Source organism: Nannospalax galili, unplaced genomic scaffold (assembly GCF_000622305.1).
Source record: "Nannospalax galili isolate Female #2095 unplaced genomic scaffold, S.galili_v1.0 scaffold996, whole genome shotgun sequence".
NCBI classification, from domain to species: Eukaryota; Metazoa; Chordata; class Mammalia; order Rodentia; family Spalacidae; genus Nannospalax; species Nannospalax galili.
In genome coordinates, this window is record NW_008339436.1 from 2,838,749 (window position 1) to 2,865,063 (window position 26,315).

General features: G+C 45.9%; 1 protein-coding gene across 3 annotated transcripts in view; it reads right to left on the reverse strand.

Moving 5' to 3' along the window:
* The window catches only part of Wdfy4 (WDFY family member 4), a 274,936-nt gene that overhangs the window by 124,744 nt on the left and 123,877 nt on the right, over window positions 1-26,315 (reverse strand). For all 3 annotated transcript variants that reach the window (XM_029564047.1, XM_029564048.1, XM_029564046.1), the window contains exons 29-40: window positions 24,864-24,963; window positions 22,411-22,616; window positions 21,276-21,445; window positions 19,300-19,425; window positions 16,826-16,990; window positions 13,888-14,052; window positions 13,225-13,339; window positions 11,750-11,898; window positions 10,286-10,524; window positions 7,424-7,545; window positions 5,326-5,511; window positions 3,568-3,704 (exon numbers count right to left, since the gene is read on the reverse strand). In XM_029564047.1, the coding sequence (XP_029419907.1) occupies window positions 3,568-3,704; window positions 5,326-5,511; window positions 7,424-7,545; window positions 10,286-10,524; window positions 11,750-11,898; window positions 13,225-13,339; window positions 13,888-14,052; window positions 16,826-16,990; window positions 19,300-19,425; window positions 21,276-21,445; window positions 22,411-22,616; window positions 24,864-24,963 (1,880 nt within the window). The remainder of the gene's footprint in view (window positions 1-3,567; window positions 3,705-5,325; window positions 5,512-7,423; window positions 7,546-10,285; window positions 10,525-11,749; window positions 11,899-13,224; window positions 13,340-13,887; window positions 14,053-16,825; window positions 16,991-19,299; window positions 19,426-21,275; window positions 21,446-22,410; window positions 22,617-24,863; window positions 24,964-26,315) is intronic.

Here is a 26,315-nt window from a genome sequence, read left to right on the forward strand (position 1 = left end):
CACACACACAAACATACAATGATAGGGTGTCTGGGATGTTGTTTCAAAAGTGAATTATTCCTCATGTGGGAAAAGTGAGTAGCAACAAGAGAGAAGGCTGAGGGGAGTTGGAAATCATTAACTTGATGGATTGATACCAGGGAGCCATTATTTATTCCTCTAGTCCTGTACATGTTTGAAATTTTCTACAAGGATTTATTTTAAGAAGCAATGAGTAAAGTGTTCAGAGTAGATGGTCACGGGTGTCAAGTGAATTATTCCTCATGTGGGAAAAGTGAGTAGCAACAAGAGAGAAGGCTGAGGGGAGTTGGAAATCATTAACTTGATGGATTGATACCAGGGAGCCATTATTTATTCCTCTAGTCCTGTACATGTTTGAAATTTTCTACAAGGATTTATTTTAAGAAGCAATGAGTAAAGTGTTCAGAGTAGATGGTCACGGGTGTCACTTCCTTCACCAAGGACTCCAGTAAGGGTGTCCCGCAATGGAGCTATCACTGATTTGCTGGCTTGGGTCAGCATCTTGTCCTTGGCCATGAGTGAAGCTACTTCATGGGCGACAGTGGGGCTGGTGCAGAAAGGAGCTGATGGCAGACAGGCTGTGGATGGCACATCCACAGCTACCTTCTCACACAAGCGCCTTGCCTTAAGATATCCAAGGCTCTCAACTAGGTCCCTGCTGGTCTTAAGGGAATGTTGGTGTAACTAACATGTCTGGGCAAGAGACACCTGGAACAATGCTCTCCTGTTCCTGGCAGGGCAGAAGTAGAAGTACTAAAAACAGATCATCTTTGGTGTTTTGGAAACTTCAGTGAGATCCTCACACAGCCCTCTTCCTCCCCCGACTCTTCTCAGATCATTTCAGCTTCCTACTACCATGCTGAAAACAGTGACTGGAAGCTTGACCAGATGTCCACCAAGCCATACAGGGGAAGTCCTCCATGGAGTATCCTGTTCTTCCACAAGCCCTCAGGCTCTGATGGGAGACTAGTAGAGAGTCTCCCTCATCAGGTGGTACCAGTGGGACTCTTGCACGAGAAGCTAGCTGTGCACAGATGTACAGTGTGCCTGTGGTCCCAGGAAGCAAGCGGGAAGAAGTCTAGGTCACACTCTGCCCAACAAGACAAGGGTTGGTTGGTGTGTGCACCCAGAGTGTAGGCCTTCACTTTCGTCCCCGGTGTCCTATGGCTCTCATCCCCCTCCACCTCGCTGTCTACAGATTCTCCTCATTCATTCTCTTCCCAGATTCTCTCTCTTCCCAGAGTTAGTTCTTCTGACCTTTGCTTGATAACCTTCACCCATCCTAGCCTTGGGTAGCAGAATTTTTCTGTGTTCTTTGAAGGATACTCTAGTCACTACTGATGCAGCCCCCCACTGTGTCCTGGACCATTGTACAGCCCTGGCTAACTTCCTGTCTCAGGGTCCTCACCTTTAAGCTAACCTATATAATAAGAACCAGGCCATTCCCCTGTTTAACCTTCCACTTATGGGTACATCCAGCAGAGGTCATGCACCCCCTGCCTGGTACTGGTACCTGTCCTTCTGGAGTGCCCCTGGCCTTCTCCTGTCTTGGCAGTTTTGCTCTGTATAGCCTTCCATTCTTCTCCCCTTCTCTCCTCAGACCTAAATCAACTCCCTGCACATCACCTTCCACCAGTCCACAGTATTGGGACCATTTCCTGTTTGCTCATGCTTTTCTTTTCATGCAAGCACGTCAGCTGATGTTGATGTGCTTTGTATTTGGGATAACATTAGATCTGCAAAAGAGCTCTGAAGATATTAGAGAGATTTCCTGTCTACCTACCCCTCACTGACTTCCCATGATGGATATGAAAACTGTTGTCACCGTGCATCTGCTGAAAAGAACCAGCAGTGGTGTGTGATGTCTGCTGTGGTTTGAGTATGAAATGCCCCCCCTCCAGGCTCATTGTGTCAAACACTTGGTCTTCAGTTGGTGGCACTGTTTTAGGAAGTGTTATAAACCTCAGGAGGTAAGGCCTTTCTAAACAGCTCTCCTCTACCACACATTGTTAACACCATGATGTTCTACCCAAGCACATAGTCCAAGTCAGATGGACTAAAGCCTTTAAAGTCACACACTTGAGTCCTTCCTCCCATAGGATGTTTCCGTCAGGTATTTTGTCACAGCAAGAAGAAAAGTAACTTTTCAACTTGCTCTTAAACAGGAACATCTGGAACTGAGCAAGCAGGAGTGCCAGATCCCCTGCTGCAGAGATGAATGGCTGGCAGAGCGTCACCCAAGTTCCCTTCAAGCAGAGGGTGGACAGAGTAGGGCAGCTTCCAGAACATCCTGAGCTGCTTTTAGCGGCCAGAGGGGAACCCAAGTTCCCAACCTCTGTTCAATAGGCGGACCCTCACAGCCTTTGCCAAGCTAGACATGGCAGCTCTGCAATGTGATCCCAGAAGGGGCTATGATGGGACGGGGAGGCGGGGAGGAGAAGGAATAACATCCATCAAGATAAATGACATCTATCAAATCAGTCTTACTCTCGAAGACTGTCACAAAGAACATATATTCTCCAGAAGAGGAAGATAGGTAAGAGGCAGGGTAACTTCTCCCTCATATGTCTCACTCCCAGGAACAATTTATCAGTGCTATAGAACTGTCAGCACTGACATGATAAGGAATAACACCAAATGAATAATGTTCCCTTCAATACCAACTCCTTTAATTACAAGCCTCTTCTTTCCAGAAGAGAGACAGAAGATGCGAAAACACCAATTTCATGCACTTGTGCCTGAATAATGTCTCCGTGCTGCTTTTTCCAGATGGCGACCTCCTCACTGGAGGGACTAATGATGTGGGCATATTTAGGGAAAAACCAATAACGGAGTCTTTAACCTTCAACAACAAAAAGCGTGTTATACAAAATGTTCCTTGGGATACATTAGAAAATATCAATTACATTGCTCACTGAGGTGTAATCAGCTGTAATAATCAAAATTAATTTTTAAAAATAATTAAACAGACCCCAGGGCAAATAGTTGATGCTCTTATCCTATGACATCACAGCATACATATGTACCTGAGAACTGTGCCTTCTGGTAGCGAAAAAGGCAGCTCGTGGAGATGAGTGATGGATGTGGGTTCTGAAGGCTGCTGAGTTTTGCTGCAGCACAAAATGGGAAGCCTTCTATTCCCTCCTTCTAGAACCTTCCCTACCCATTCTTTAATAACCCATTCTCTGGAATAGTCTGTGTCCATTCCATTTGAAGTTCTGGTATACAATGCTCTAAGCAAAAGTGCAGTTGATTTTAAAAATCATGGAACACGCTCCCCTTTGTTTCAAAACCATCTTGTCTATTAAAATGAGGGTGCGCCAAGGAAAACCTGCTTCTGGTACCAAAGAGGAATCCAGATCCACTTCAAGTTAAAGCTGGCCTTAGTCTTGCTTTCCTATACATAGCCCTAACTGAGAAGCCACATGCACACATGCACTCAACATGGAATTAGACCATGGGTGACAGACAGCAGAGAGGAGACGCCATGACTGGGGCTTGAAGGGATGCCCCCGACATCGCCAAGGACAAGGTATCTAGGCTCACCTCTGCTCTGCACTCAGGATCTTTCACCTGCCGCCCAGGCATCAGTCTCATGGCTGAAGACAAACTTCCACTCCACGAAGTCGCTTTGCTGTGATATGTGACACTGGAGCGACTGGTCAGTGACTTCTTCTCAGATGCTGGGGGAGGGAGTAGGAGAAGGTCAGAAGTGAGGTTGAGAGGAGAGCACACAACAGTCCCACAGCTGGCTTGGCTGGCAAAGGGTCCTGTAGGGCCTGAGTGCAGCGCCCTGATAACAAAAGAGGGAAGCAGCCCATGCCGTAGCCTCACACTGCCATCTTCTGATGGTCTCTCCACTAAGAAACATGGTGTGGATTATGGAGTCTGGCCCAAACTCCTAAGTCCATGACTTGTGGTGTATGGGGAGACATATGACCAGATGACTAGAGTTACTGAGCCTCAGTGTTCTCATCATGTGAGGTGGGGATGGTAGAATCCGGGTGTCACAAGGATTGCCTAAGGTGACGTAGTTAAAGGATCTGAAACATACTAACTGCTCAGTACATGGCTGCTAGTCAAAGAGAACTGCAGAGTCTATCAGCATTTTATTCCTCTATATCTGCATGGGTGTATCCTATGATATTACACTTCTGCCTGACGTGGAATCTGATATTGTGACTTCAGATTATATGTGCATGTATACAGGTATTGCTACAGCTTGAATGAGCCCCCTCCAAAATTCATGCTGGAATATTACCCTCAGCATGGTATTATTAAGAGTCTTTTGGAAAGTGACCAAGTCATGAAGGCCCTGCCTTCATGAATGGATTAGTGCTTATAGAAGGGCTTAAGAAAATGAGCTCAGACCTTCATTGCCCTTCCATTCCTTCCACTTAGTTGACGCTTCAAGCCCACCTTGGAGGACACTGCAACACTGTCCAGCTTGGAAGCAGACAGGTCCTTCACCAGAAAGTGAATCTGCTAGTGCCCAGATCTTGCACTTCCCTAGATTTCAGAACTATGAGCATTTAAATTTCTACTATTCATAACTCATCTAAACTATTATAATTTTTAAAGCAGCACAAATGGACTAAGATAGATCTGTGCATATGTATTTTCCAGGATAATTTGGAAAACCATTTAGGAAAGGCCCCTAGACTTCCAGACAGTGAGACAATATGTAGAAACAGCTAACTCTTGCAACACTGTGAGCTTTGTGATGCTGAAAGACTTTAAACAAGTCTTCGAGTTCTGAGGAATTCACCTTAAAGCCTCCTCATAAACAAAATTAAAACCCCATTGCCACAACTGAATCATCAATTATGAAGGTGAAATGTTGGGTCCCTATCAAGTTGCTATGTTTGGAATGAAGACATTCACTTCATGAAGTGACAGAATAGCTTGAAGCTCAGAGGCTGTGGTGTAAGTTGGTAAAAAGTTTCAAAGCTGATAAGTACATGTCAGGACAGGACCCAGAGCTCTAATCTCCCAAGCCAGAGCCAGAGCCCTGACCTGGAGATCTAACCCTAAGGGACCACTGCTTGCTTGGTTGGTAGTTCCAGCCTTCCTTTCCACTAGTATCCAAATAAAACATTCATTCTTTGTGAGGACAGAAATGAGGGGTTTCAGTGATGTAAAATACACCCACCAAAGGGATGAAATAGAGGATCTGAGTAGATAAGGATCTGGCCCTGGTTGGAAAGCTGGGTAGACAGGTTCTGACCCTGAGTATAACCCTTGGAGAATCTGGCTTTATGAGACCCAGAAGTTTTGAGTCCTTGGACCTGAGTGGACAGAGACCTAAGTAATGCTGCCAGGCTTTGAGCATCGTCTCTTCCCAGAGTGGTGTGACCTCTTCAATCTTCACTTCACTTTCTCCAGCCTTCACGGAAAGATCAATCTTGAAGGCATCCTCCAGTGTCTGACGCCTCTGTGCCACGAGCTGCTGCCACAGAACCCGCACTGACTTCTGAATGTTGTGTTGGACTAGCAGAGAGAGCACACAGAACAGTGACAACGGCTTCCTAGAGAAGGCCAAGAAGGCCAAGAGATAGAATTCTACTCCTAATATATTGAACACAGCTCTGCCAGCAGTGCATAGAGGCACAGTGATGGCAAGGCTACCAAATCCACATAAGCTGGCTTCCCCCCACCTCCAACCACATGCCACCAAGTTCTCTCTGCCTCTCACATCCAAGTAAACAAAGGGAAATCAATGGGATCAAGGAGTCCCCCTGCCCCAATTCTGTTGGATACCAGAGACATCCCTTGCAGGAGTCCTCAGTAACCAAAAGGCTCCCCCTCAGCAGCCCTTCCCAACCTTCTCACATGTTAGCCTCTCTAGAGGGTGGAGCTCAAATGCAAGACTGCCCAGGTGGACCAGTCCCTCTTTCTTAGCAAGGATCTGCTTCTCAGTCTCTGTCCTTCTCAGTGTCCTAGGTGCTCTGAAACCTAGATAGGTCTACAAGCCAGAGATCTCCTTGTTGAAATCTACTCTACAGTCCCTGGAACTGTGCCCGAATCTCCTCCAGACCCTTTCTGGTGCTTGCCTTCTAGAGACTCTCTGTCTCTCTGTCTCTGTCTCTCTCTCTGTCTCTCTCTCTCTCTCTCTCTCATATGGAAGCTAGAGATCAATGTTGGATGTCTTCCTCTATCACTCAGAACCTCTGAATGAACCCGGAGTTTACTGACTTGGCTAGACTGGTTGGCCACTGAGGCCCCAGGATCCTTCTGTCCTCACCTCCCCAGGGCTGGGGTTACAGGTGCTCACCACTGTATTTGGCTTTTTATATGTGTGCTAGGGACCCAAACTCAGATCCTCATGCAAGAATTTTACTAACTGGTGTATCTCTCCAGGCCTAGAGTCTGTTTTGCTAATCCAAATGGGCATGTACAGTACCTGGTCTGCCTCTACCAACTGAGTTCCAAAGTGTGGCCATCTGTGCTTATTCGACTCTGTCAGTGTAACTTTACAGCCACAAACTTTTTGAAGTCTAAAGGCTTCCTAAAGGAGCCTCTCTGACAAAAGCAGAGGCATTTCTCTTGCCATTTTGTATCACAGGGTATCATAAGGCAAGTGGTACAGTCTTTAAACCAAATGGCAGAGACTTGGGCCTCCTGGATCAAGACAAGCAGTGCTATCTCTTAAACGCATGGACCTGGTCGTTGTGTGTGTGCAGTCCTTTTAACTTTATTTGACAATAGTAAATCCAAGAACAAACTCCATCAAGCTAAACGTCCTATAGTAACAAGTTTATTTCACTCACTTCCCATTTTCTGGGGAACAAAACTGAGAAGTAGCTAAGTACTGGCTTGAACTAGGTGAGATGGCAGGCCAGTTTCATCTTACAGTGAGGAATCAAGGGATTAAAGTAGGATAAGCTTTCTATTTCTCCATCCACCCATCTATCCCTACAGCCACCTATCCACTTCTCCATCCATCCATCCCTCTGTCTTCCCATCCATCTGCCCACCTACTCCTCCATCCTTCCATCTATCCCTCCAGCCTCCCATCCACCCTCCATCCTTCCGTCCATCCCTCCAGCCTCCCATCCACCTTCCATCTTTCTATCCATCCCTCCAGCCTCCCATCCACCCTTCTGTCCTTCTATCTGTCCCTCTCACCTCTCATCCATCCCTTTCTATTCCATTTCTAGCCTTTGTAGATCATTCCTGTGCCATGTCTACTCAGTTAGCTTACTGTGTGTGATGCTTCATCTATCTGGAATTTTCTAGTTTCTCTACTGGCCTTTGGAGAGTTCCTTCATATTATTTTCTCCCTTCACTTAGGAAAGATCAGCAGAAGAATGCAGGTTAACTGCACACATGACTATTCATCCACACTCCCAGTAACTATCCATCCACAACCTGTGCATAAAGCCCAGCAAATAAACTGTACCGTCACTCAAACTTGGGAGGTCCTGCTCCTTCCTCTCTTTCACGTCTTCACCTGGGGCAAGGAAGACTTGGTGAAAAGGACTAATCCTGGGCTTGGGCTCCAATCCAAAGCCTTCTGGATAACTAGTAGATAAGGAAAATTTCACCATAAATTCAAGTTTCTTCAGGACCATGCCATGGTTCTTAATTATAAATGACCAACCCTCTAACTCAATACTACATATCAATGTGAAAAAAACATGTTAAGTTAAAGAAAACACACCATAATATTCACAGCAGATATTGAACAATGACTTTCTGGACAGCAGGAAAAATAACTTGTCATTACATGTTGTCCTATCTTATAAAATCTTACTTGTACCCCACAGGCCCTGCCCCCATTGAGCCCTCTCCTGGTTTTCTGTCATCAGATCTGGCACTTTCAAAGCCTTGATCTCTGCTTTTGTTTGATGCTGTCCCATAGGGCCAAGAGTGCAACTGCAGAGGGCCCTATACTTTGAAGGACTCTGTTGTCACCATCTTTAAAAGCTTAGTGATTTATTTTTGAGACAGTGTCTTCCTATAGTTCCAGCTGGCCTGGAACTCATTATGTAGACCAGGCTGGCCTTGATCTCATTTGCCTCCTGAGCACTAGGATTAAAGGGGTTTGCAACCATACCCAGCTAAATCTTAGTACTTTTTAAACACAGGCTTCACATTTTAATTTTTCCAGGGCCTACACATGATAACAGTTGATGCAAAAGAGAAGTGCAATGGTTCATATGTGAGGCTTGCCTGGATTATATCCTCTGGGGGCCTCAACCATCCTGTGTCAATGTACCCTCTGCCAGGGGTCCCTCTCAGCCTCCTGAGTGAAATAAATACTCAGAAACTTTTTGTAGATTGAATCTAAAATGGCAAACACGGAGATAAAAATCTGCCTACCTACAGGAATGCCCACTGTTGAAATTTAGGTAATAAAGTGCTGACCAGAGGCCCTAAGGAGGGCACTGTTTCAACACATACATCCGAGCAGCAGTCTGCTTCCTGCACCTGGGCTTCCACAGGGAGAGGTGAGGAAAAGCTCCTCTGACTATACCCTAAAACCTAAACTATATCCTGAAAACAGACACTTCTGTTTCAGAGAAACAGGACAAGCGCCACCTCTGGGGTGGAGGCCTCCTCACAGCTCCCCAAAGAGGTTTACTTGTTACTTTGAGACAAGGCCGCTACCTGTCCAGGTTGACTTTGACCTCACGATCTTGATGCTTCCATCTCCTGAGTGCTGGGATGGCAGGCATGTGGCACCATGCCTGGCTTCCCAGAAGGCTTTAATATGACATTCAACAAAAACAGCGATTACATTTAGGGAAGGTTTGGTTTTTTTGGTTTTAGTGATGAGGCTTATGATTTGTACCAGGATAAATATGATACAAAAAGGCCTTGTCAGACATGGTGGTGCATGTCAGTCATCACAGCACTCTGGAGGCAGAGACAACAGCATCAGGAGTGAAAGACCAGCCTCAGCTCTTCAGCAAATTTGAAGCCAGCTTGGACTACGTGAAACTCTTTCTCAAAAGCAAAAGCAAAATACGGGGGGAGGGTGGGGGTGGGAGATACGAGAGATGATAACAAGAACCTATAGTCCCGCCACTCAAGAGACTGAAGCAGGAGGATTGCTGTGAGTTTTAGGTATCTTGTTTTAGATAGTGAGTTCTAAGCTATCTCAAAACCCAGAAAGAATAAAAAAGAAAGCAATAGAGCCAAGTCTAAAACCCTGAAGTCCCCGCACTTTCACTCAGCATGACCCTCTTGCTGAGAGGCCACATTCACAGGTCCAGTCATACAAGCTGAGCATCCCCAACTTGAAAATCAGAGTTTAAAATTCCCCAGAATCTGAAGCATTCTGAGCACCATGATGCCACACGTGGAAAATTCCACACCTGACCTCTGGTGGTAGGTCCCAGTCAAAACAAAAGTACTTTAAAAATATACTTTCAGGTCACACATGTAAGGTATATATGAAATAAATAAATGGGGTGTTTACCTCTGGGTCCCATCCCCAGTGTATTTCATTGTCTATAGGCAAATATTTCAAAAAAAGATTGTTATGTGTATGAGCGTTTTGCCTGCATGAATGCAAGAGCACCATGTGCGTGCAGTGGCTGCAGAGGCCAGAAAAGGGCGTTGGATCCCCTGGAACTGGAGTTATGGATGATTGTTAGTTGCCATGTGGATGTTGGGAATTGAATCTTAGTCCTCTGCAAGAGCAGCAAGTGCTCTTAACCACTGAGCCATCTCTCCAGTCCCAATATTTCAAAATTTTAGAAATCTGAAATCTGAAACAGGTCCAGACCCAAGCATTTTCGACAAGGAAATAAGGTTCCTAAATGTGTGGAGGCTGTGCAAACGCTGGGAGAGGGGAGAACATGGGGACAACTCGAACAGCTGTTTCTCAGTGTTTCCTAGGCAAGTGTGTTTATGGATAGCATGTCATAACATATATAGTGTGTTTGCTGCAAAAATTATTCCTAGCTTGTATGACACACTGAATTACATAATTGTCCATACTAAGATTGAATTTATCAAATATTAATGCCTCTGAAATCTGGCTATATCATAAATCAATGTACATTTAATGTTGGAGTTTTCTGCCTCAAAGTATTAAATCAATTAAATATCTTAAAACTCAGAATTGTGAAAATAGGGTAAATGGTTATTCTGTGGCATTTTTAGGTTTGGGGGTGGCTGAGCCTACTATCAAACACTGCACATGGTTTTAGAGAGCCAGCTTAACACACAGTGCCTTCACTTCTACCGGTCTCAAGCCAACGTCCTTCCCTTCTTCGTCTTGCTTTTCTATGCTGATCACTGCAGCTCTTACCTTCTCGAGTTGAGCAGCAGGAGACAATGCATGAGGCACAGGAGGAAGCTGACGTTGGAGTTATAAGTGGCAAAGACAATGTCCCAGTGCTCTTGGAGAAAGTCCAGGATGCTGAGGAGGCTGAGGCACTCAGACAGGGACTGCTGGGGCTTGGAGAGGCAGTAGAGGATGACTTTGTTTAGGCTGCTGTACAAAGCGCTAATGGCAGTGTCCCTTTGAGAAGATGTGTTCTCGATGACCTGCAACATAGGAATAAGACCACACACACACACACACACACACACGCATGCGTGTGAACATTTTTCACTTTTACATATTGATCCAGTGTACCAAAAACACAGTACAAGCAAAAGGTAACATGATCGGAAAAGCCCCTGTTTCATGGGTGACAGTTAATGTAGAGACTCTTCATTGGTCAGTGCGTCGAGTGTAAGTGACTTCTTGTGACTGTTGAGTGTTCATCTCCAAACCAGACATCTACATCTCCTTCTCTAGGGCTCAGGAAACATCACAGAAGAGGGGGCAGAAAGAATTCAAGAAGGGGGAAGGGGAAGAGTGCTGTGAAACACTGCCTGGACATGACACAGCTCTGTACCTTTGAACTCACAGCAGCTGTGACTCCCCACATGAAACTGGTACAAGACAGGGCCCATTCACATTCCAGAATGGGGGAACAGGCTCATAAGGCCCCACTCTCCCTGAGGAGCTACAGGCAGTTAATGGTTACTGGAAGAGGAGTCATAACCTCCAGTGGTGTAGCCATTGGTAAGTTGCCCTTACTCAAGAAAATAATACCACCACCCATCAACCGTAACTAAATGAAATAGGCTACCAAAAAAAAAAAAAAAAAGTAGCAGGGGCGCTTGAGAAGAGAAAGGGGTTAGGTAGGAGGGCAAAGGGGGTAAGAGAGTAATGGGGAAGACTTTGATTGAAGGACATTTTACACAAATATACATATATATGCATAAAATTCTGAAGGGATAATGTTTTCAAGTGACACAATCTGAACTGCAGGGTCAATAAAGGCAAGTCAGTATTTGAGTAAAATCTTGTGTAAAGAAAAGAAAGCTGAAAGCTGATATATTTTTGGAAAATGGATTTTGGTAACCAGAGGTTTCTGAAATACTGGTAGTATGGTTGACATTCAGTGTATGCGAACATGCTGCCAGTAATATCTAATTTTAAAAATAGATATATGTTACTAACAGCTGTAACAATATTAATAATTAAACATTCCCAGTATTGTGCTAAGCATTAGTTTTAGTTGCATCTACATAAAGTTACATGTATCATCTCATTTAAATGTCATGATGTCATGAAGTAGATTCTGAGAACCCCTGGCTTTTAGAAAGCTTCTCCTTTCCTCCCACCTATCCTGGATTCTATTTCCACACCTAGGCAGCAGGAAGACTCCCAGGTCATCAGCATGAGGTCTCCTAGCACCCTGGTGGCCCAATTTCTTACCACTATGATGTGCTCAGTGATGAAGAGAAGGACGTGCCTGGGGTCTGCTGAGAACACCCCACTGTACAGCTTCTCCACCAGCTTCTGGGTGAAGTAGGAAATGTTTGCAAGGGAAGGAGCAGCAGCGGCTTCTATGTTTGGCTGAGGCTCTGGGTGGGGTGGGGAGACAGACTGGGATGAGCCTGATGGTCTTCTCTCCATCAATCTTTAAGTCCCTCATGGTAATCACATCCTAGACACCTTTGTACTCCAGCATTCCAAAGATGGAATCTCTGGAAGGTGCACAGTAAAAAGACATTTAGTCAAAGCAAACTGAATAATCTAGTCAGTGATATAAACCAAAGGATGAGCCAAGCATGGTGGCCCACGCGGTTAGTCCCAGCACTCAGGTGGCAGAGGCAGGCAGATCTCTGTGGGTTCAAGGTCACCCTGGTTTACATAGTGAGTCCCAGGCCAGCTGGGGCTATGGGGAGACGCTGTCTCAAAAATACCAAAAAAAAAAAAAAAAAAAAAAAAAAAAAACAAACAAACCAACAACAACAAAAAACAACAACAACAAAAAACCCAAATGATGAGAAACCAATCAAAGGACCGCTTCTTCCAGAGGATCTTTGAAATTAAAACAGGAGAATTGAATGCTCAATGTAAAGTAGAAGATCTGAGGCCATGCTGTCATGTTGGCTTAAGGACACAGCCTAATGTAAAGCAGTCGGCCTTGACAGCAGGTGCTATGCTAACCTGAGCATGTAGAGATCTCAGATACCTCCTACAACCATCCCAAGACTGCCGTCTTCACAGCTCTGGCCCCTACCCCAGTCACACTGCCATCCAGTGATGGAGTCAGGACGAGCACTGGGCTGCCATGCCAACACTACCAACACTGCCCCCCTGCTTATTACCAGATACCTAAAGAGAGACACAAGCCAGGATTCCACACTGGGTGGCAGGTAAAAATCCTAAAGCAAGTTGTGCCACAAGGGATTCCCGGGGTTCCGAAACCATAGGAGAGACTTGGACTGCATCTTATGGAGAAGGTTCAGCTGCCCTGGATCTAAGGTGAAAAGTGTTGAGGGGCAACAGCAGCATCTTCATCCAGGGTCATTTACTCAAGAAATGTTGACTGGGCAGCTAATTTGTCACCAAAACAGGTACGAAGCACCAGATGCCCTGTAGGGGTCTGTTAGTACCTGTTATCCTCGCCCCCCACAGTGAATTATATTTCTGCTGGAGCCAGAGGAGAGTGATTTGAACCCAGAGGACAGAAAAGGTTTCTGTTTTGGAGTGGCTGGGCCATGAGAGGGGTATCAGAGAAAATAGTGAATGACCCCTCACCAGTGTCAACAGGGGTCAGTGGGCTCTTGCTGCTGATATGTGGACAGGTAGGCACTCTAGTGGAGTGAGCTTGAAGCCAGGATCTTGGTGACCCAGTCAGCAGCCCACCATCAGGGGCAGGGAAGACCCCAGGAGTCACTCACCTCTAAGGGTTGGCATGCTGCCCCCACTTGTGATGTGAAATATTTCCATGGTAGAAAGCAGGACCGCAGACTGGAAGTCTCGCTTCTGCTGGCTGGTGACACTGTCTGGAGAAGCCTAGAAACATAGCCCAAGACTGAGATGGAAATCATGGGGACACTATGTCCCTTCACTATCCACATCCCCTGGCCTGGCTGGTGAGTATGGGCTGTTGAGCAGTAGAAACTGTCTTTGTCTGGAATATTGTCCTCTGTTAACCCAGCCTTCTAACCAGAGGTGATGTCCTCATCCAGGGTAAGGAAGCAAATCAGAGGAACCCACAGTCAATAGCCACCTGTCAGATGGCTCAAGAGACCCTGGGATACAGACAGCATGCTATTGCCCCCTAGGGACAAGGTTCCAGCTGAGATCCTTCCTTTCTGCCCATGCCCTGTACTTCCTGCCCTCTTCTGAATGCGCCTTCCATAAATCACTTCCACAAAACCCTTGCCTCACCTATTTATCTACTGTTCTGCCAAGGCCTGAGGTTCACAGGCCCCCATCCCAGGTCACTGCAGTACTAACAATCTCCCCACTGGGCTCCTGGGCTCCTCAGGCTAGGTGCACCCTGCCCTCATGGGCCCTTCCCTTCCAGGCCTGCTCCCACTGAACATAGTCCAGCCCACCTCCAGGAGCACTTCTAGTGGCAGCCAGTGCTTGGAACTGGACACTCCAAGCAGCAGCTCCCTCAGGAGGGCCTGAGTGAACTCCTTCAGCTGTCTCCGGACCGGATGTGACTGGAAAGGAGTCTGGAGACCTTCGGCAATGCTGTTGGCTTCAGTGCCAGCCCCCTGGAAGACAAGAGACATGATGCAGGCTTGGCCCTCCCTGGAGGTCCTTTCCTCTGTCCCACATGCTGGGCCTGGGAAGGATTCTCATCAAGTCTATCTCATGCCTAGAAACATGCTCTGCAGAAGTGTGGGACTGGACTGGGACCAAAATGCTTGTAAGATGCAGTTGTCTGCAGCTGCTTGGGATGTACTTGGAAAGCCACTGAGTCAAAGGTCAACAGTGAGGTCTAAAGCAGTCCAGTGGGAAAGGAGATGCCCAAGCCTGGTGTGGGGTCCAGCTCCTGGCCTGTGCTGTCAGTCAGCCTTCTGTTGGCTCATGCTGTGCTGATGCTGATAGGCAGCAGCACCCTCAGGTGAAAGGACAGAGAGTCTTCCTCACATCTCCCAAGCCCTCCAGCACTCACAGTCTGATTGGAGAAAAATTAGGCAGGGATCATTTCCCCCATATAGCCCAAGAGGAACTGGAGAGTCCAAGAGGCCAAACAACACACCCAAGGACACATGGCCAGAGACTCTTGACTCCTGCCCCATGAACTTTTCGTGTGCCTTCATCTGTTGGCACCTCCCTTTGCTCATTCATAAAATTAATGCAGCCGTTCTTAATTAAGCCATAAAAATGAATTTAATGGCACCTAGGGAGGTGATGACTGCATTAATTAGCTCCGTGCGGCCTTGACTGGAAAGATGCCATATAAATTCACAGCAAATGGAAGGCTTTTGGCCGCCAGCCTGGCAAGGAGGTTCTGTCACATTTTCTGGGCAACAAAGGCCTGGCAGAGCTGCTTTGCTTGAGACAAGGAGATAAGATGAAGGGTACATAGAATTGGAGCAGAAGTACAAGATAGGGCCCTAATGGCCCCCTTGTGTGCTTGGCTGGAGAGATGACTTTGTGCAGGGAAGGTCTTCCTTCCGTCTACTTCCTCCCCCAACAAATACACGTGACTGTCGGGAGGAAGGGCCTTGGGTGAGAATGCATTTGACTGAAAACCCAACGCAGCAGATGTCAATCCTGGCCCCATACACAGTGACTGAGGGGAGCATGGGTTACACTGCTTCACATTCCTAGCCTCCCTATGTAGGATCTTCTTAAAGGACTGCCCTTCTCCCTGCCTGGCCTAGGCCACCCTCACCCTGCATAGGGGTCTCCCTGCTGTAGCCAGCTGGCCTTGTTTCATTCATCATTCATTCATTTTGCACTCTTTTCTAGTGAGTTACTTAAGTTGTCATGAATTCATCAGACCATTTTGGAATACTTCATCCCTTTTTAGAAATCGTCTAGTCTGTATATTTAATCTTTATGTTTAAACTAAATACACTTGCCCCTCAACATCCATGGGGGATTGATTCAGGGACACCATGAAGATATCAAACTTCTCAGACCAGATACCTGAAGCCCTTACACAAAATGGCAGTGTTTGCAGAGAACATGCCCAAATCCTCCCCTGTGTTTTAATCATCTCCACATGAGTCACAGTCCCCAACACATCAATGCTGTGGAAATGGTATATTGTTTAGGAAATGATAATGAGGGGGAAAGTCTATACATGATCTTGATAGACACAAAGGTACAAATGTTTTCTATCTGAAGAGGGTAGAATTCATGGATATAGAAACCATGGATACAGAGGACTGGCTAAACTCTTCAATTGTAGTCAGATGTTTATTTTAAACTGGCCATAATGGAAAGGCTCTTCCACTGGCGAGATGGGTCTCCTGGCCTCCTCTCGGCCCAAGGACACTGAGCACCACTTCATCTCTCTGAATCGCACTAGTTTCTTCTCAACACTGTCTTCAGCAGGGCCTGTTAGGGTTACTCAAAGCACTACGCTCAGGTTGGTGTGCCAGGGGGTTCAGGAAGTGGCTGGGTCTGGGTACTCAATTCACCCAGCTGACCATTTGGCACAAGGCAATGAGTAACTGTTCCCTGCCTAGGTCTGTGTGAGTCTAGGATCATAGATTCTGCTCCATAGCACGGTTTGCCTTTCTAATTCGTCCCTCCAGCTACCATTACAACCTGCAAACAGGCATCACTAGCTCCCTCTCTAGATCTCTGCTTCCTAATCCACCAAGGTAGGGGAGGAAGTGTGATTTCTGCCCTTCTTCCTTCTACCCATGATCCTCTGCACCAGTATCCCCTCTTGCTCTCACCCAGGTCCCCAATGCTCTTGACTTACTTGATCCCACATAGCTCTGACCCATTGGGACCGGCTTTCTGTCTCCAACTCATACATCTTCCCAAAGCCCCCTGCTCTAACCCCTGAGCATGCAAGACTCGGGACTTCATCTTCTAGACCCAAGTGTGTCTTCTGTGCTCCCTCCTCTTGGCTCACCTGGCTTTGAGCTGAGCTTCACAAACCTACTATCTGGTAGAAGACTTAGATCAAGGGGCCTGAAGACAAAAGGGTGTTGAGAACAAAAGGTAGACAAAAGTGTTCCCTGTCAGGCAGGCTCCCTGGCATGGGTTCCTCAGTTCCCATCACCAGTGTGGTATCTATTCCATATAGATTTGAACTTGAGCTACCATCAAATCTCTCATTACTGAGATTTTTAACGACTGAAAAAAAAAATGATGAACCCTCAGAGCTGAAACTGACCTTGAGCTGCATCTCAGTCAAGAAAAGGAAAATTACCCAAGATGTTTATCCAGTGTTCCAGTCAAGTTGCTTAGTATGCATTTTAAATTTGGGAGGTGGGGAGGCACTCAGTCCTTCACCCATGAAGGATGAAGTTCATAGCTTCTCTCCCTGAGGCAGAGCAAGGCACAACATCCTACCTTCTGGGCCTCCAAGGGGAAGGTGATAGTGGCCAAAGTCTGGAGGAAATCTGGGGTTTGCCATGCTGGATCCTGGGGATAGGAGCGGTGTACCAGTCCCAGAAAGTGCAGAATACTGCTGGGGAATGTCCTTTCCCAGGCGCCATCTTCTGAACCTGCTGGGGGCTGAGGATACACTCCGTGAGACATGACATATGACAGCAGACAGCAGAATGGCAGGGAGGGGAGTGAGAGGCTGCTTGAGAGAGACAGAGGAATGGAAAGCTAGGGGACATTCTTTCCAGAGCTTCCCAACATGACATGTTACTAGGAGTCGCCTAAGACGGCAGGATAGCAGTGGCTACTGGTCACAAAATGGGGAGCTTTCATATGCACTGTGGGAACATTATCTAATGGCTTCACACCCATTCCTCCCCTCACCTTCTAACCCTAGGGAGCATGTTTCATTGTTGCTCCTACTTTTCTGGTGGGAAACACAGAGGTCCAGACAGATTCGATCTCTTGACAAAGACCACTCAGTAGGCAAAAATCAAAGTCAGCATGACAGAGAGATCTGCTGTAAAGTCTGCTATCCTCCCATGCTGTCCTTATGCCAATAGACATGGCATGCTGGCTTGGGAAAGAACTTGCCTGTCAGCACTCAGTCCAAGTCTTCCTCAGCCCAGAGTCGATGTCCCCATTATACACTCCGCCTCAACCCACACTAAGGCCTATATTATCTGAGGCTGACTGGGCTTGAGGAACCCTGGCCCTGCCAACCAGCAGTCAGCAATGTGTGGTGTTACGCTGAGTTATCTCCAGTGCCCTATCTGGGCATAGGTTTTCCCCCACACTCTGACCTCTTCCTCCTAGGTCCAGGTCATATATGGCTGAACCTCCACCTGAATCCTGACTGACCCCAGTGCCTTTCTGGAGCCCAGGTCCCTTGACTAGCCTGTTCAGCTGTCTATCTAGAAGTTGACCCATGCCCCAACCAGGACAACCAGCCATTGTTCCTGTGAACAGACACCTAGAACTTCAAATTGATGAGCCTCAACCCTTTCCTGCATAGCCACACCAGCCCAGAGAGTGAATGATACCCAGCCTTGTCCTGTTGACTTACAGGTATACATCAGGCACCCTTTCTTTGAGAGGCCTGTTGTTCAGGTGTAACCTCTCCCACGCAGGGAGTTCTCATTTTCCCACCACCCTGCACTTTAAGTTCCAACTCTGTCAATCAAGGATCATGCTAGGCCTGTTTTAGAAGGTTGCTGTGAGGTCAAAGTGTAGTGCTCTGGTAACCTTCCTAGTGACTGGTACAGGGTGAATGGAGAAGTTAGAAGGTGAGGTCAGATACATAGGACTTGGGCTTTGGAAGGGGAATTTGGATCTTATCTGTCAATTAGCACAGATCCTCTGAATGTCAAGGCATAGTCATGAAACAAAATATGACCCTGACACTGGAATTCTCATGCAAGTTCATGTTGACCTAGCTCACCATTAGTTACTCTTGCTCATGGGCCAAATAGCCTTTCCCCTCACACTTGGCTCCATGTCTAAAATAAGCCCATGTGCCAATTATTTATGAGCCTTCAAGGTCAAAAATCAAAGAGTACCTACTCCAGAAGGTTCTGTGTGCCATGGGTGTAGCTGGTGGCTACCCGTCTTCTCTAAGACAGGTCTCTACCTCATAGGTCTCTCTTGGGCAAGTTCACCTGTCCTGGTGCAAGTGAACGGTTTTTTTTTTTTTTTTTTTTTTTTTTTTTTTTTTTTCAGGGTCTCCCTGTAGCCTCAGGTGGCCTGGAATCCATTATGTAGACCAGGCAAATCTCCCCATGGGGTCCTCTTGGGCAAGGTTCCCTTTCGTGGGGCAAGTGTACGTTTTTTTTTTTTTTTTTTTTTTTTTTGTCTTCTTTGAGACAGGGTCTCCCTGTAGCCACAGCTAGCTGTCTTAGAGCTCACTATGTAGACCAGGCTGGCTTTGAACTCACAGAGATCCACCTGCCCCTCTGCCTCCTGAGTAATGGGATTAAAAGCATGTACCACCATGCCCGGCCACAAGTGAACTTCTTAGAAGGAGAACTCTGCATCCTCATAAATGTCCCCCGGGGAAGAAAACCAAAGACTTAAAGTGGGGAATAGGCATCTCATAGTAAGAGTCCATAAAACTCCTTAGGAACTTTCAGGTAGGGTCCCCATGATGACATTAGTATCTTAGAAGAAGAGAGAGACCTACACTAACACCCTTGCTCTGCCTCAGCATGGGATTCCCTCTACCATGCTATGAGTCAGCAAGCAGTCTCTCACTGCATACCAGGAGCTAAATTAGTATCAAATCCTTGTAAATTACATAGTCACAGGCATTTTGTTATAGGAACAGAGAACAGACTAAGACACCAGTGTTACTGGGAAGCTGCTGGGGAAAGTCAAATTGACCCTTCCAAACTCCGTCCTATTGGATCTGCTTGGTATGTCACATAGGAAATGGCTCTCACCTGGTTCATGGTGGCTTTTAGCATTTCTAGTAGCATCAGAGCACCTTCTGTGCACAGCCCAGCCCTGAGGACTTCTTGCTGGTGGTGATTTTGCAGGAGCCACTGAAGCATAGCATCCAAACTCCCCTGAAGGAAGAGGAAGGACCATATGAAAACCTGTGGCTGCCTACCAAGGTGAGCAGCTTTACCACAGTGCATTGTATTTCCCGGGGCAGGCCCCAGTAGGAAAGGCAAATCAGGGCAAAAGCAGAGTAGGTGACTAGCCCTGATGGACATTCCAGAACCAGGTGGTACATAAGAAACATACACCTCTAAGAAGATGCTAAATTTCAGCAAGTTTCAGCAAGTTTAGTTTTTCAGGGCTAAGGGTACAGTACTGGGGGGCCGCATTTGTTTAGTAAATGTCCTGTGTTCTACCACCAGCACCAGTTAATTAATTAAATTTAGGTAAAACTTTACTTCTTTCGGTCTGATTTCACAAGTACCCAAGTTCAGTGTGTTTTGATACATGAGATTATATAAGACAGGAAGGATTCCCAAGGTTCAGAGAACACAATGAAGAACAGAGTTTGAGCCAGGAGATCTGATGCTGCCCTTTTAATAGCTCAGACAAGCTACTCGGGCTCTTGGTGGTTCAATTTCCTTCTCTATGAAATAAAAACTCACATTATCTACCCCCATGGGATTGTTTAAATATCAAGTGAAATAAAATACATAAGAGTCTGTTATAGGTCTTAGACACTCAGAAGTTAGTTTCCCATAAAACAGAGAGAAATAAAAATTCAGGGTCTCAATGAACTTAACACAGCGTATGCCAAATCTTGGTTTGAAGTAACCTTCTACATACTATTAGTGTCTATCAAACATGGGAATATTCAAGAGACATGAACATTTCAGCTTTCTGCACTTTTTGCCCTTTTAGTTCGGTTCAGTGTAACTTAACTAAAGAACAAGAACTGATTTCCAGCTCTGCTATTTGTCAGGTGCCAAGAAGATGAGTTAAAGGTAAAGTCTGTCCTCAGATGCTCAGTGTCTAAGGCGGCAGCACATCTGCACATAAGGTACAATGAGGCACGAAAGGGGAAAGGTTTAGCCAGCAGGAAGTGGCTCTGGAGCTGAAGGCACTCTCATCAGGAAGGTGATCATAAGGAAAAGGAATACGGACACGTGACAGGTGAGCACATAGCAGTTGGTCTTATTGGGGAGATAACTCAGGGGTTGACAGCAGGAAGGGCGGGTGAGTTGGAGCCAGTTGGAAAGGCAAGTCAGATACCCAAACGGAAGGGTTCTTGATACTGGCTAGGGCTTGAATCTGACCTTGCAAGAATGAATACCCAGAAAGACTTGCGCTGGGTATAAAAGTGGATGGTGACATGCCGCAGTGAGTGTGGGCCCCCTTTGGAGAACTGCCCAAGAAGCAGCAGTTAGTCAAAAGTATGAGGTGAGGAGCAGTTTCTGGTCTAAGTAGGGCAGAGTTTAGCATGTTTATGGTCTACGGGGAAAGTGTCAGTAGACGAGGAGGATTGAGAAGGACAGAGGAAAGAAACGCTGTGTGGGTGAGTCATCCAGGACTGAAGAAATCCAAGCGCAGTTCAAAAAGCCACCTCTCCCAGTGACAATGGAGGAGATGTGGTCAGCAGGGCTGAGGCCTAAGTATGTGGAGGGCAGGGTGGTGAGACAAGGCCAGTCTTAGTATCCTATAATTTCCTGATTGATGCCTAGAAAGAGAAAGATGAGAGTGGTCCACACTGGATGTTCTAAGAGAGACAATGGGAGGCAGGAGCCAAGGAAGTTGCTAGTGCTGACAGGAAAATGAAATTTAGCTAGTGAATGTGGAATGGAAGGGAAGGAAGCAGGTCAGACACAGCCCAGTTGGAAGGAGTGGAGGGATAGATAATTTTAGGAAGTAACCATAATCATACAGAATCAGAAAACCAAGTGTATCCCCCTTCCCCAACAGTGCATCCAGAACCTACTTTGGGCCCATCTGTCAGTTCTGTAAGAGGTGTCTGGAGGAAGAAGGAGGACACGATGAGGTACACTTCTGGAATATGAACATGATAAGCCAGAAAGTCATTCAAGACTCGGAACCCAGGAAGCAGGCAGGGGCTCTGATCAGGCACAACGGGGTGGCTCTTCAGGTTGTCTGTTGATCAAATTGTGGAGACATAAAACCAGGTGAGAACAACTATGGCTACTCAAGGTACTGGGGGGAGCTGACACATGACAGAGTCCCTTGCCATCCAGCACACCACAGAAACACTGGAACAAAACGTGTAGAACACAGCAAAGTGCCCCACAACCATTCTCTTCCTGTTCCTGACATGCTCATCCACCCATCCACTCATTCATTCATGCATCCACCCATTCATCCACCCATTCATCCATTCATCCATCTGTTCATCTACCCATTCATCCTTCTATCCATTTATCTACCCACTCATCCATCCATCCATCCATCCATTCATCCACCCATTCATCCACCCATGCATCCATTCATACATCCATTCATCCACCCATCCACCCATTCATCCATTCATCCACCTATTCATCTATCCATCCACCCATTCATCCATCCATCCATTCAGCAAAACCAGATACAAAATACCAACAGTGCATAAAGCAACTGGGAAACTCTGTATTAGACAGAAGAGCTATCATGCTTCAAAAATATATACAAGACATCAGGCATGTATGAATCTTACAGTGTAGTAGGAAAAGCAAACATTAAGCAATTACTATAAATTAGTGCTTATGAATTGTGATGGCCATTAGAGAAGACAATAATGGAAACAGAGATTCGACCCAGTGTCCTAACTCAGGCAGGTCCCTTCCTATTCTGGGGAAAGTGACGTTTGAACTGGGACCTGAAGGATGGGTCCACATCTTCCAAAAGAGCCTGCCAGGAAGAAGCTGTGTGAGAGCCGCCTAGGGTGTAAACAGACAGGGTTTGAGGAGTGGAAGGCAGCATCCAGGGGCTGATCTGCCATGAGGCTCTGGAGTTCAAGAAGGTAAGGGCTGATCTGGGTGAAGGCCTTGGGGACAAGCTTGACCCCCACTCATACCTAGGACATAATAGTGACTGCTTCCCGGAGACAGCCACATGCTTACCAATCACAATGTCCATGCCTTCGGCACTGCACTGCACCCAGCATCCTGCAGACAGGCCATCTCTGAATCGCCCGCGGAGAGAAGGGTTTGACAAAAAGTGCAGCAGCAACTTCAGTGTCAGCGTAGTGGTGCTGGGATGCAGGTGACCCTGCAGGAGCAGCAGGAACCAGTCTGGTCCCAGGTTCAGAAATACTTGTTCCTTTGACCTAGAAGGACAATGCATGCCATCAGTCATTCCTCGGTCCATGAGCTCAAGGCATGGCCAGAAAAGACAAAGTGCAGCCTTACAAGTCACAGAGGAAATGCAAGTCAGGGAAGTGTTTGGTCAGTACTTAGTGAAGTATGAATTATATTTTAAAGGGATAAGGTAAAATGCTGGCATGATCACTACACAATGGGTGGATTTGTCTGCTAACAGTGCAGAGTTGGCAAGCGCTTCTTAGAGCAATTGGGAACGAAATACGGGTGCAGAAATGTGTGTGGCCTTTAGCAATCCTACTGTGCTACTGTGCACACAGCATAGGAAAAGCCACCCATCTGACTTAATTATCACCATCATAGCTGTATCAAACAGATGATGTTTATTTACGTCTGTCTTCAAACTCTCTAGTCAAACTAATCTAATTGGAAATGTCTAATGGTTAGCCACGATGAGCCATCACTTTCAAAAATGAATTTTAAAATGATGAATTCAGACTTGCAGGAGGGAACTGGATGGCAGGGAGGTCAGACACCAGTCTAGAAAGGACAACAGGCAGTCTAAAGGCTCCAATCTTTGGGGAGTCAGGAAGGGATCCATCTGTGTGGGGCAGAGTTCTCAGTATCAGCTGCCAGACCAGGCATGCTGAGGGCATGTCTGGTGGTCTCAGCCAGTGACAGGAGTGAAAAAACTGCCTTTCTTCTAGTCCTGCCTCCCATGCTCATGAACTAGATGGCTTTGGAAGAGCTCTAAATGTGCTCTGCCATTTTACTTAATGATGGTGTGGATGATGATGTTGATTGTGATGGTCCTATAGATGACAATGGTGATGATGGTGATGATAGTGACAATGATAGTCATGGTGGTGACGGTGACAGTGATGGTGGTGGTGATAATGCTGATGGTGAGAATGGGCTTCTAGAATCTTTGTGGCATCCCAGGTTCATTCTTGGGGCCATAACCCTCTATGGAAAGTACCATTTTCAAGCTCACACTGATGAGCACAGGGAGCTCCTAGAACCTTCCTGGGGCTTTAGAGGAAGAGCTGGGATTCCAATCCTAGACACGTGTTTCAGAGTTCAGGTGTGTAAGCACTGCACTAGATTCCTTCCAAAGAGAAGGAAAAAGAAAAGGTTAGACTTACAGCTAAAGACTCTTTCCATCTCATTATGTTTTGATTCTAAGAATGTATAGAATTATAGGCTGGTAAATGTTTTTGAGGTGTGGGGAGTGCATGTGTGTGCATGTGCAGGGTAGAGGTCAGTGTCAAACGTCTTCCTCCATCACTCTCCAGCTTATCTTTCAAGATGGATCTCTCACTGAACCTGGAGCTCACTGTTCCAGCTAAACTGGTAGACCAGGGAGGTCCTGATATCCATCTGTCTCCACCCCTAACACTGGGGTTTATAGAGGCACTCCGGCACTCTGCCATGTCCAACTTTTATGTCAACACTGAAGATTCAAACTCAGGTCCTCATGCTTACACAGAAAATACTTTACCCACTGAACCATCTTTGCAGTCCCAAGTGGTAACTTATTAGCCACTATTTGCACATTCCTTTGCTGGGAGTACTCTCCATCACATCACCAAACACACATAAGTACTGACCCATAAACTCAGAGAGAGCAAGGCCTTGGGATGACTAGCCCAGCGTTGTATCCTAGGATCCAGGAACAGTGGCTGGTATACAGTAGGTGCTCAACTAATAGGTGTTGAATGAGAACTCTAGAGTTGCCGGCAGGCAATGGGGAGACTAAGGGAATCAGCTTTGTGATTACATATTATTCTGAAATTTAATTGAAGGCAGATGCTTGTTTTTTCCACGTTGGAAAAATAACTAAAGCATTAACAGTGAACAGTAGATCTGGCAAGAATTCTCCTTGATAGATGCTATTTAGGCTAACCATTTCTCCATCTACCGTCTGCCAAGCACGGGACATCAAAGTCAGCAGTTGTCACAAACTGCCAAAGCAGCAACAATTACATGACAGCAATGATGACAAAAAGAATTGATTGAAATGACACCAAGTGTGTTTCTAGTTCTCTCTGCCTGTTGAACATTTGCATCAGGCTATCTTAGGGCAAGGTCTGGTTTATTGGGTGGCGATAATATAATTTTCATCTGACTAGTTCAGGACACATACTGTAGAAAACAGACTCAGAGATGCTCAACTTTTCATTAAGAAATGGTTTTAATGCTGCTCCCTGTATGAGGCAGCCCCATGCCAAATCACTCTTCCGGGATCTACTCACTCAGAGGACAGATGAAGTTGGGGGGAAGATATTACATTGAGCAGCATCTCCAGCAACTGGTTTCTGAGCCAGATTGTCTTTCCAGATGTTTGGCTTCCAGCTACAAAAAAGAAAATTCAGATTTGAGAGAAAACTGATGCAAAGAGACATAATATTTGCCGCAGCAAGCAATCAGATTAATGAAACGCTAACCTACCCAGGAATGAGGCCCAGATAGGACTCAAAATTTTGGCATTCAAATCTAGACTTCGATGCAATGCTTAAAAGGAATTTCAGGGCCTGTAATTACCTTTAACTGGAGGTAGCTTCAGTGTTGTTTACCCTTGAAAAAAAATCTTTGAAATGAAGTCAACATTATCTTTCAGTGAGAAGCAGCTCGACTCCAAATGTTAGTAAAACCCCAAAGGACATGCTAACAATGCTCTAGCATTGAAATTTTTTAAAAAATTGATAGAAGTTTCGGGGGGGGCTGAAGAAATGGCTTGGTGGTTGAGAGCACTGGCTGCTCTTACAGAGGACCAAGGTTTGGTTCTCAGCACCCACACGGGTCCTGTTCCTAACTCCAGGTCTATGGAATCCGATGCCCTTTTTTGGCCTCTGCAAGCATTGCACACACATGGTACGCTTACACACATGCAGGCAAAACACTCATGCATTAAAAAATGTTTTTGTTTCACAATGAAATCCATGTGAGAAGGCTGACAAAATATACTTATTCTTAACCTATTGTTCATTCATTCATTCTCTTTTTCTTTAATTTGATTTTTTGAGAATTTCATATGTGAATATTGCCCTTGCATTATTTCCATCCCTCCCACTCTCTCACCAGCTCCTCCCAGGTCCCCCTATCCCCTTGCAGTTTCTTGTCCTCTTTGTTGATTATTACTGTTACATATACAATACACATATATTACATATACATATATATGAGTTCATTAAGTGGTGCTTGTTTGTACTTGTGTTTAGGGCTGTCCATTTGGGATTAGGTAACTTCCCAGGGAGCTAGTCTCTGGTCCTCCCTCATTCATTCTTTTGCTTTCTGTCATTTTGTAAATAATTCAGGGAACACATCCCACAGTACAGAAGCTTGGAGAGGCAGAGTCACATTTTTCCCTGTTTCTCCCTGTTCCTTCCCTTCTCTCGTTGAGGTCCTAAGCTCATTATGCTTTTAGCTTTGTCATTTGTGCAACAGAAATAGTATTCCCCATTTTTGAGGTTTGATCTAATCTAGGCTGAGCAATGTTGCCCCAGAGACCCTTTTGTTTCATATCTGCCCTGCCTCTAGCTTCTGTTTCGTATCTGACCTGCCCCTAGCTTCATGTGATTACCAAACATTTGGGGTGTGGCTAGCGTGAAAATTTGAATTTTTTTTGCATTTAATTTTATCTTTAAAATTTTTTAAATTTTATTTTATATGTATCAGTGTATTGCCTGCATGTGTGTAAGTGCACC